The 12,383-nt window shown below is 42.6% G+C and overlaps 1 protein-coding gene across 2 annotated transcripts in view; it reads right to left on the bottom strand.

Moving 5' to 3' along the window:
• The window catches only part of LOC109878184 (nck-associated protein 5), a 166,569-nt gene extending 164,793 nt beyond the window's left edge, over positions 1-1,776 (bottom strand). For both annotated transcript variants that reach the window (XM_020470417.2, XM_020470418.2), the window contains exon 1: positions 1,594-1,776. In XM_020470417.2, the coding sequence (XP_020326006.1) occupies positions 1,594-1,664 (71 nt within the window). In that variant the 5' untranslated portion in view covers positions 1,665-1,776. The remainder of the gene's footprint in view (positions 1-1,593) is intronic.
• Positions 1,777-12,383: the final 10,607 nt, after the last annotated feature.

Raw genomic sequence — 12,383 nt, 5'->3', positions numbered from 1 at the left:
GACATATGCTACATACACACTTGCACACACACACAAACACACACAGCTGTGTGAGATACAGGACGGGTGTGTGAGGTATTTAGCAAATCCTCGTGCTTCGACGTTAGCTCACTCCTAAGAGATGAACAGACAAATATTTGTTCCATTTCGATCCGCATTCTATCGAGTGTTTTTTTTATTACAGTCTTCACCCGACGCCCTTTCTAACACTTCGTAAGTCGGCTGAGGGTTTTACATCTAACGTAGCGAACCCTATTTGTAGGGGGGAAGAATTTGTTTTCATGTTGTGCTGCGTTTCAACAGGTTGAACAGGAGAGTGTTGCTGTACTGTAGATGTCTCAGCCAGAGACACACACACGTGACACGTTTCAAATTAAATATGCTTGCTCTTAAGAAAAAGCCTATAAGCATCTGGCAAAATGAATTGACATATTTTTGCTCTGCGCTCATGTCATAATAAATTAACCGCAAACACTGCATTGAACATGACAGGGACACAATCTACTGTAACTACACTGATAGAAAAATAATTGATTTCTAATGAATATCCTTCATTTCTGCGACAGTGACACAAGACTTCAAACTCAAGAGTGTGCTCCCATTGCTTGTCTATGGAAGGAAAATGTGGTACGCCATTGCACACAAGTTCATTAGAGTTGCTTGGGTTTAAACGTTTTATCAAAACAATGAGCATAACGTCATCTAGCTCATCAGGGATTCAATGCTGCAGAAACACATTTCCCTCCACCGATCGCACCCCAAACACAGGCCCTTAGGAAGACCTTATTACATCCTGAAACAAATCAGATGGGTTTCCTGCCTTAGGGCCAGCGCTGGGTTCAAATAGTGTTGAGAATCATTTCAAATGCCGGCGCTTGATGAGATTTCCTGATGCAATGGAACCAACTGAAAAGTCCCACCCACCACCTGGCACTCCAGGCAGACTCAAGCAAATGCTCCAAGTGTTTGAACGATTTTAATAGGATTTGAACCCAGGTCTGCTTGGGACTTTCATTCACAATGTCCAGTATGTGTAGCCTAGCCCCAGCTGCCCTGCTGACAGGAACATGACTGGGCTGTGGTCTGTCTCTCTCATCATGGCAGCTTGTTAGGAAAAGAGACAGAAAAACACTAAAGCCCAAAGGGACACTGCATGTATCTCACCAAGCTGAGAGAGCACAGGATTCTTCCAAGCCCTGTCAAAATAAATACATAAGTTATGTCTGCATTTGGAATGTGTGTAAGCAGTTTGATCCTGACCAGTTTGCATCTCTCTCTCTCTCTCACAGCCTGTCTCTCTCTCTCTCTCTCACAGCCTCTCTCTCTCTCTCTCTCTCTCTCTCTTTCTCTCTCTCTCACAGCCTCTCTCTCTCTCTCTCTCACAGCCTCTCTCTCTCTCTCCCTCACAGCCTCTCTCTCTCACAGCCTCTCTCTCTCACAGCCTCTCTCTCTCTCACACAGCCTCTCTCTCTCACACAGCCTCTCTCCCTCACTCACACACACACACACACACACACACACACACACACACACACACACACACACACACACCGTGTGTCCGTGTCAGACAACGAGCATGCGTCTATAACTTACGTCTTGCCTGGCAAATCCTCTGCTTCACTCAACAGGTTGGCAGTAGCCTCTGATGAGTCTACGTCAGACATTGTAACATGGAATTCCCTTTGAAGGTGGCTGAAAACATGCTCCGTTGGTAAATTCCCAGTGAGGAGTAGAAATAGCAGCGGAGGCACTGAGCGAACACACACTCACTCTGGCTTGCCAGACTGGTGCTCTGCAAACACCCTGCTACTTGTAACGAGGGACGGAGGAGGGGTGGTGTGGGTGAGAAGAAGTTCCACATTACATCATGTGCAGCTGTTGACAGATCAGTGTTTATTAACTAACTGTCAGGAGCCAAGGGATCTGTCGCTGCAGGATTCACACCCTGGCTTGCCACACACACTCGCACGCGCGCACGCGGGCGAGGCCACACGAGCGCACCAGTGGAGGCTGCTGAGGGGAGGACGGCTCCTATTAATGGCTGGAACGGAGCGAATGGAATGGCATCAAACACATGGAAACCAGCCAATACCACGAGCCCGTTCTTCCCAGTTAAGGTGCCACCAACCTCCTGTGGCGCGCAGACACACTTGCACGCAGACAGGCAAGTACATGCACGCATGTAGGTGGGCCTACACACACATACAGTAACAGACGCTAACTCACATGCACATGCTAATGGCACATAACATAACAAACAACTTCACAACCCTTCCGACAGACGCTAATTACACGCTAACAGGATGATGCTGAGACTAAGAGTATGCCAAACAAAAAATGATTTATTGCAATGTTAAAGAAACCACACAAATCAAATTTTATGTCACAGTCTTCGTAAACAACAGGTGTAGACGAACAGTGAACTGCTTACTTTACTCTGTGCACAAGGACTACTTTTAACAATTTCCACAGAAAATTGTTTGTAATGTTTGGTCACAGAATTTGTTTTGTGTGAGACAGTTTTTGGATTAACACCCAGTAACAGAATGACATCACGGGTCCCTGATCTGTACTGTACAGAAATGTATGATTATCAATGTCATTCTCTTCATGGTGATGTATCCTGAATAGACACAAAGGTAGAACCAGAGATGTCATCCTTTGCATGTTCCGGGGCGGCAGGGTAGCCTAGTGGTTAGAGCGTTGGACTAGTAACCGGAAGGTTGCGAGTTGAAACCCCCGAGCTGACAAGGTACAAATCTGTCGTTCTGCCCCTGAACAGGCAGTTAACCCACTGTTCCTAGGCCGTCATTGAAAATAAGAATTTGTTCTTAACTGACTTGCCTGGTTAAATAAAGGTAAAATAAAATAAATAAAAATGTTTGGGTGTTATTCTACACACTGGCTATTATTCTAATGAGCTCCGCCCCCAAACAAGACCAAAATGAATCTGTACCAATCACAGATGTTTATGTTTCACAAGTTTGGACATCACAGCACAGCACAGTTGAGTAGAGAATAGTATAGTATAGTAGAGCATAGTTCAGTATAGTACAGTGATAGTTAAGTGTAAAGAAAAAAAGAAAAACAATACAGTAAATTATAATGTACTCTACTCTAGTGTGCTCTACTGTACAGTACTAAACTCTACTGTACAGTACTAAATTCTACATTACAGTACAGTACTGTGTTGTACTGACCTTTACTCTACTTTGACCACCACGTGACAGAAAGAGAAAGAAAACAGTTATGAGCTGAACTTAACAGTATGCCAGTGGAAGAGAAGACCGTAGCAGGTGACCCAACAGTGGTTCGTGACTACTATGAATTCCCATTACAGCCAATTCAGTTTCAGTCATTCTGTTACGGATTTTTCTTGTCATCTTGTTACCGATTTGGTAACGGAATGAAGCAATTTAAATCACTTAATAAATCATTGTAAAGGGGATCTTCAGGTGAACACAAGCGTAGAGCTGTCGCAGGTATAGTCAACCATAAATCAGATCAGGTTAAATTACAAGTTTGCAACAGGGAGACACCTCCAGCACACAAGCAGAGAACATGTCTCTGCTACACACACACACACACACGCACGCACGCACGCACGCACGCACGCACACACACACACACACACACACACACACACACACACACACACACACACACACACACACACACACACACACACACACACACACACACACACACACACACACACACACGCAAACAAACACAAATCAACAAAAATGGTGTTCCTGTGTAAAAATACATTCAGACCTCACGGTACATGTTAATCAGACAGTACCAAAATGTTCTGTAAACAACCGGCCCGCGAGGCTGTGAGGAAGACAACATCAGCAGCAACAGAATCACGCCATGCCACAGATAAATTATAAGTGTGCCGCCAATCAGCATCAACGGATATCAGATAAAATGTCAAATACAGCATCAAGTCAGGTGATCATCAACCGGTGACACAAATGAGTGTCACAAATACAACACTTTAAAAGCATGTGTATGACAGACAGGGAAAACATATGCATATGTTTTGTGTTCATTGTGTTAATTACTCTGAACGGAATATGAACTTTATTCATCTTAAATATTCCCCATTACGATCATTAACCAAATAACTCATTGTTAGTTCTACCTTTACTTGTTCATTCTGTGAGCTTTCATTATCCGCAGTTCTCATGAGGGAGAACATTTTGAAAATGTCTTTAAGATACAGTGCCTTCGGGAAGTTCAGACCCCTTGACTTTTTCCGCATTTGGTTACGTAACAGCCTTATTCAAAAATGTCCTCAGCAATCTACACACAATATCCCATAATAACAAAGCCAAAACAGGTTTTTGTATTCAGACACTTTGCTATGAGACTTGAAATTGAGCTGAGGTGCATCCTCTTTCCATTGATCATCCTTGAGATGTTTCTACAACTTGATTGGAGTCCACCTGTGGTAAATTCAATTGATTGCACATGATTTGGAAAGGCACACACCTGTCTATATAAGCTCCCACTGTTGACAGTGCATGTCAGAGCAAAAACCAAGCCATGACGTCAAAGGGATTGTCCGTAGAGCTCCGAGACAGGATTGTGTCAAGACACAGATCTGGGGAATGGTTCCAAACAATGCCTGCATGTCACGCCCTGGCCATAGAGAGGCTTTTTATTCTCTATTTTGGTTAGGCCACGGTGTGACTAGGGTGGGCATTCTATGTTATTTTTTCATGTTTTTGTATTTCTTTGTTTTTGTCCCGGTATGGTTCTCAATCAGGGACAGCTGTCTGTCGTTGTCTCTGATTGAGAACCATACTTAGGTAGCTCTTGCCCACATGGGTTTTGTGGGTAGTTATTTTCTGTTTAGTGTGTTTTGCACCTGACGGAGCTGTTTCAGTTGTTTCTTTTGTTCCTTGTTGTATTTAGTGTTCAGTTTATTAAAATAATGATGAACACTTACTACGCTGCATCTTGGTCCTCACCTTCTTCCACCAACAGTCGTTACACTGCAGCATTGAAGGTACCCAAGAACACAGTGGCCTCCATCATTCTTAAATAGAAGAAGTTTGGAACCACCAAGACTCTTCCTAGAGCTGGCTGCCTGGCCAAACTGAATAATCATGGGAGAAGGGCCTTGCTCAGGGAGGTGACCTAGAACCCGATGGTCACTCTGACAGAGCTCCAGAGTTCCTCTGTGGAGATGGGAGAACCTTCCAGAAGGACAACATCGCTGCAGCACTGCACCAATCAGGCCTTTATGGTAGAGTGGCCAGACAGAAGCCACTTCTCAGTAAAAGGCAGATGACAGCCTGCTCAGAGTTTGCCAAAAGGCACCTAAAGTCTCTCCGACCATGACAAAGAAGATTCTCTAGTCTGATGAAATTAAGATTGAACTCTTTGGCCTGAATGCCAAGCGTCATGTCTGTCACCATCCCTATAGTGAAGCATGGTGGTGGAAGTTTCATGCTTTGGGGATGTTTTTCAGGGCAGGGACTGGGAGCCTAGTCACGATTGAGGGAAAGATTAACGGAGAAAAGTACAGAGAGATCCTTGATGAAAACCTGCTCCAGAGCGCTCAGGACCTCAGACTGGAGCGAAGGTTCACCTTCCAACAGGACAACAACCCTACACACACAGCCAGACCAAAGCAGGAGTCTCTGAATGTCCTTGAGTGGCCCAGCCAGAGCCTGGACTTACACTATCGTTCAAAAGTTTGGGGTCACTTAGAAATGTCCTTGTTTTTGAAAGAAAAGCAAACGTTTTGTCCATTAAAATAACATCAAATTGATCATAAATACAGTGTAGACATTGTTAATGTTGTAAATTACTATTGTAGCTGGATTTTTTTAAACAGAAAATCTACATAGACGTACAGAGGCCATTATCAGCAATCATCACTCCTGTGTTCCAATGGCACGTTTTGTTAGCTAATCCAAGTTTAAAAGTTTAAAAGGCAAATTGATCATTAGAAAACCCTTTTGTATTTTATAATAGCACAGTTGAAAAATGTTGTTCTGATTAAAGAAACAATAAAACTGGCCTTCTTTAGACCAGTTGAGTATCTGGAGCATCAGCATTTGTTGGTTCGATTACAGGCTCAAAATGGCCAGAGGCAAAGACCTTTCTTCTGAAACTCAAAAGTCTATTCTTGTTCTGAGAAATGAAGGCTATTCCATGCGAGAAATTGCCAAGAAACTGAAGATCTCGCACAACGCTGTGTACTACTCCCTTCACAGAACAGTGCAAACGGTCTCTAACCAGAATAGAAAGAGGCTAGACCTGAAAATAGCTGTGCCGCAACGCTCCCCATCCAACCTGAAAGAGTTTGAGAGGATATGCAGAGAAGAATGGGAAAAACTCCCCAAATACAGGTGTGCCAAGCGTCATACCCAAGAAGACTCGAGGCTGTAATCGCTGCCAAAGGTGCATCAACAAAGTACTGAGTAAAGGGTCTGAATACATATGTAAATGTGACATATCAGTTTTTTATTTTTAATACATTTGCAAAGTTTTTGCTTTGTCATTTTGGGGTACTGTGTGTAGATTGTTGAGGGGAAACATTTTTTACATCAATTTTAGAATAAGGCTGTAACCTAACAAAATGTGGGAAAAGTCAAGGGATCTGAATACTTTCTGAAAGGCACTGTAGGCTTTTGGTGTGGGCTTTTGGTTACAGAATGACAAGAAAGACACTAGGCAATATTTCTTAAACTTACAGAAGGCAAATCATTTCTGTAAAACGAAGTGTAGATATTAGTTGGCAGGGGTCTTAACTTCAACAATATTGTGTTTTGATGCATGTCTAATACCTAAGACTTTTTCTGCTAGTGTCACGCCCAGACCTCAGAGATCCTTATTATTCTCTATGTTTAGTCAGGTCTGGGTGTGACTCGGGTGGGAAAGTCTATGTTTTCTATTTCTTTGTTTTAGCCGAGTGTGGTTCCCAATCAGAGGCAGCTGTCAATCGTTGTCTCTAATTGGGGATCATATATACAGTAAGTTGTCATTTTCCGTTTGGGTTTTGTGGGATCTTGTTTTCTGTTTAGTGTCTGTACCTGACAGAAATATGCGCTTTCGTTTTTGCGTTTGTTATTTTTGTTTGAGTGTTTTTGAATAAAGTATCATGAACACTTTCCACGCTGCGCTCTGGTCCGCTCTTCCTTCTACCAACGACCCCTTTTCCATCTGTTTGACTAGAAAGCCTTTGCTTATGCCTAGTTTATATATGCCCTAATAAAATAATAAAATAATTACATAGATTCATAGCTTTCATTTGACACCAATTTACTGCTAATGGTGCTTTTACAAAGAAATGCCCACCAGACTCGCCCATGTCACAAACAACCACATTTACCCAACTCCTATAAACAAACACACAATGGTTATGTTCTTCTAACCTCATGGGGACCTACAATTCATTTCCATTCAAAATCCTATTTTCCCTAACCCCTAACCATACCCTTACCTTAACCTTAACCCATAATGCTAACCCAAACCTTCAACCTAACTACTAACCTCTAACCCTAATTCTAAACCCCTAAGTTTAAAATAGCGTTTGTCCTCATGGGGGAATTTTCCTTGTTTTACTGTCTTTGTGGGGACTTTTGAGGATTATAGATCCCCACAAGGATAGAATAACCAACACACACACACATTAGCTATGTTTGCAAGTGCTATACTTCCATCTCAAAAGCTCTGTTGGTAGCTAACTTGAGTCTGTCTGACCAGCCAGCGTTACTCTCTCTCTCAGGCTTCAACTGTGGCAAACCAAGCAAGGCCCAGCTGCATTCCTTAAGCGTCTGGGCTTGGCATAGACCCCAGTCTCTCAGAAGGTTTAAAGTGTTTATCTTTTTCTCTCTCATTTAAAGGGAGACACATGACTCACAGCTTTACTGCCAACCAGATTTTTCTACTACCATGCTGATTGGAAACTACTGGTCTGGACCATTATTCACAAACTCAAGAGAAGTCTTAGTTGTGCTGATCTAGGATCAGTTTAGAAGTGCTGATCTGGGGTCAGTTTAGCCTTTTAGATCATGAAGAGCTTGATTTTATGGACAGCACTGCTACTCTTAGACTATTTCTGAATATGGGCCCAAAGGCTGTATGTCTCAAGTTCCTAAAAGTAGGAGTGCTGATCTAGGATCAGGATCCTCCCTGTCCATATAACAGTAATCAATATGATCCAAAAGACAAAACAGATCCTAGATTAGCACTCCTACTCTTTAGATAGAAGCCCTTGAGCCATATTCATTGTCTCAGAGTAGGAGTGCTGATCTACGATCAGTTTTGCCTTTTTGGTCAGCATTTATTTGTTTCAATTTTGACAAGGAGGGGATCCTAGATCAGCACTCCTACTCTTAAGACTAAAGTATTTCCAAATAAGGACCCCGGTCTGCTTTTCATTGGGGCTCCCCACAGAAATTCTGCTTCTTAACACTTTAAGCATTCCTCACCACAGACCCAGAATAAAGTAGACCCGGGGCACACTGACAGAAACCATCAGACCGGTCACGTCACCCACGGTTTGTCATCGCAGTCGGCGATCACAAATGCACCGATTCAGCCTCTCTAAATGCCTCTGTTGCATTCCTTATGGCCACAAATGCAATAATTTTCCAAAAGATTCCACACTGTTTTCGCATTCCTCCTCTCGTAGCTCATTGCATTGCTGTGCTGTTTGGCAAGAGATGTCTAGGAGACCCGTGACATTGTCTGTCAAAGCGAGGCTGGGTTGGCGTGGTGACCGCTTTGTTGTTGTTTGTATCCCAGATTGCCCCTTTACAATGGGTCTTATATCATAAGGCAACTACATAAGTGTAGACTACAGCTGGTCAGGTAAGAGTGTAGTCTACAGCTGGTCAGATAAGAGTGTAGTCTACAGCTGGTCAGGTAAGAGGGTAGTCTACAGCTGGTCAGATAAGAGTGTAGTCTACAGCTGGTCAGATAAGAGTGTAGTCTACAGCTGGTCAGATAAGAGTGTAGTCTACAGCTGGTCAGATAAGAGTGTAGACTACAGCTGGTCAGGTAAGAGTGTAGACTACAGCTGGTCAGGTAAGAGTGTAGTCTACAGCTGGTCAGATAAGAGTGTAGACTACAGCTGGTCAGGTAAGAGTGTAGTCTACAGCTGGTCAGGTAAGAGTGTAGTCTACAGCTGGTCAGATAAGAGTGTAGACTACAGCTGGTCAGGTAAGAGTGTAGTCTACAGCTGGTCAGGTAAGAGTGTAGTCTACAGCTGGTCAGATAAGAGTGTAGACTACAGCTGGTCAGGTAAGAGTGTAGTCTACAGCTGGTCAGGTAAGAGTGTAGTCTACAGCTGGTCAGATAAGAGTGTAGACTACAACTGGTCAGATAAGAGTGTAGTCTACAGCTGGTCAGATAAGAGTGTAGTCTACAGCTGGTCAGGTAAGAGTGTAGTCTACAGCTGGTCAGATAAGAGTGTAGTCTACAGCTGGTCAGATAAGAGTGTAGTCTACAGCTGGTGAGAAGAGGTGTAGTCTACTCCTTGAGAATTTAATTTGGAAAACCTCAAATGCTACATAATGTCAACAACATTGGTAGGCTATGATAAGCCTTCTTAGATAAATCTAATCAGGATAACACGAGTAGTAATCAATTGGCTCAAATGCTAGTACACAAACCACTTGTGAAGACGCACTCCATTATCTTCGAACTGACATTTGAACATGCAAATTCAATCTATTCTACTCAATCTAATCTAATTCATTGGATACATGTGGTAGTCTGTCTCATAAAAAATTGAGCATTTTTGTGCAATCAAACATATTGACATTTCTCAGTTTCAACCTGGAAAGAGTATCTCTCTCCTCGAGACATCTAACACTTCACTGTGGCTGGCTGCACGACCTGAGAGGCTACTGACAAGGTAATCATGCACAAAATATATGGCCTGACCCATGGCTAGAACCCATACATTGGAGGGAAGACCTTAAACTGTTGGGGGTTAAGGGTCAGACCCTTTGAGGGCGAATAAGGAAACGATTGCCAAGGAGTAGAGGGATGTAAGAATTCCTCCCTCTACTGAAGAGGAAAAAAGCTCTAAAGATCCTCTTCTCCTTTATATGCAGTGATCTGAAAGAACTGACCAGGGGTGTAATCATTACTCCAAACAGAACGTTTTGGCCCAGGTGAAAACCAGCCTAATGACGAGATTCCACCCTATCATTTTCTTTACCTGGGCCATGTTCAGCAAGCAAACGTTGTGTAACATTGCACATAGAAATACCATGAATAGAGCTCCCATGATTCCTTGTTCTACGTGCCAGAGGCATGTTTGTTGTACGTTTTTATTGTATCCCGCTGAACGTGGCCCTGTCATTTTTTCCATTCAGTGTGGATGAAGGGAAGGAGCCAATGACAGGATACATTTTTTCTTTAAATTATATAAAAGTCGGGCCTCCGTAGTGGTGCAGTGGTCTAAGGATCTGCATCGCAGTGCTAGCTGTGCCACTAGAGATTCTGTGTTTGGGTCCAGGCTTTGTCACAGCCAGTGCCTGAATGGGTTGTGTTTCGGACGATGCATGGCTCTTGACCTTCGCCTCTCCCAAGTCCGTTCGGGAGTTGCAGCGACGAGACAAGACTAACTACCAATTGGATACCACGAGAAAGGGGTAATAAAATATTCTCAAAGACACTATTTTTGTTATGCCTGTACTACTTAACAATAGGTTGCCACTGCCAGACTTACCATTACCCCTCTTTGGCTGTACTAATGTAGTTTGAGGGTTCTTCATAAGGTGGATTGATGACTCTGTTGACAACACTGGATGGAGAAAGATTACTCTTTAATTTCTCTTTTACTCATGAACGGACTCCATTCACAGAAATGTCACTTCAAGTACTTCCTGTTCTCAACATCTAACCAATCAGAACAGAAAAGTAGTTGCTAGGTAGATCATCAATTACCATTCAAATTAAAAATCCACTGATTCACCATATTTTGGAACTACAAAACGTTGACAAATAATATCGCTTCACAACATAATTATACACTAGTGTTAAGTGGTGAACAATGTTACAAACAAAATGTTCCTCAAAAGGTCTTTCATAGCTGGTCTGCTTTGAGTCATATTGGCTAAGATAGGTAGAGGCCTGTGAGCCATAAAAAGCCTATTGCAAAGACTACAGAGACTATTGTAGAGAGTAATGTCAGCAGTTTCAAAACCAGAACATTCTAAACCTATTAAACGTGGAATGCAGGTTCTAGTAGAGGGGGACCTTCAAAAGATGAGGCAAACACTCAACGTTAAGTGTGCCATTGCAGTTTGACTTATAGTTATTAGCAACTGAATGTTGAGCTATCGCCCATTGTTTTGAAAGTGTACTTAGCAGTACTTTGGCTGTGATTGCTTTCTAACAAGGTTTTTAAATAGGCCAGATATACATACGTGTTCTATCCTATCTAAGTGATTTTCACCCTGAACTTTCTAGCAAGAAAGCAATACCTTACATACAGTATCTAAAGTCATAAACTGTTCTCAGCTACCGCACGGCAAGCGGTTGTAACGGCTTTCTTTAGGTGAAGTAGAGGCGGACCAAAATGCAGCGTGGTGGTTATTCATGTTCTTTAATTTATAAAGACACTACACATGAGATAACTAACAAAAACAACAAACGTGAGAAAACCTAAAACAGTCCCATCTGGCGCAAAACACAGAGACAGGAACAATCACCCACAAACACAGTGAAACCCAGGCTACCTAAATATGGTTCCCAATCAGAGACAATGACTAACACCTGCCTCTGATTGAGAACCATATCAGGCCAGACATAGAAATAGACAAACAAGACATCCAACATAGAATGCCCACTCAGATCACACCCTGACCAAACAAAACATAGAAACATACAAAGCAAACTATGGTCAGGGTGTGACAGCGGTACAGATGCACCAAATCTGGAACCAACAGGACCCTGAACCGCTTCTACCTCCAAGACTACTAAATAGTTAACCAAATAGCTACCCGGACTATCTACATTGAGCCTTTTTGCACTTACTCTTTTGACTCTACTGTTAGTTATCTATCCTATTGCCTAGTCCCTTTATCCTGACCTATATGTACATATTTACTTCAGTTACCTCGTACCCCTGGACATCGACTCAGTACTGTTCCCTCGTGTATATAGCCAATTATCGTTACTCATTGTGTATTTATTCCTTGTTATTATTTTTCTATATTTTTCTCTCTGCATTGTTTGGAAGGGCCGACTGTTAGTCTATACCTGTTGTTTAAAAAAAAGCGTGTGACAAATACCATTTTAGTTGATTTAATAACCAGTTTGGGACACTGGAGAGGAGCAATGTTGGACTTCTATGGTCAGAAACCCATACATTTAGCCGACCCTCATCGTTACATGTCATC

The sequence above is a fragment of the Oncorhynchus kisutch genome, linkage group LG16 (genome assembly GCF_002021735.2).
Source record: "Oncorhynchus kisutch isolate 150728-3 linkage group LG16, Okis_V2, whole genome shotgun sequence".
In the NCBI taxonomy this organism is placed as follows: Eukaryota; Metazoa; Chordata; class Actinopteri; order Salmoniformes; family Salmonidae; genus Oncorhynchus; species Oncorhynchus kisutch.
The sequence above is the reverse complement of the archived record's forward strand: the minus strand, read 5'-3'. Positions and strand labels throughout refer to the sequence as shown.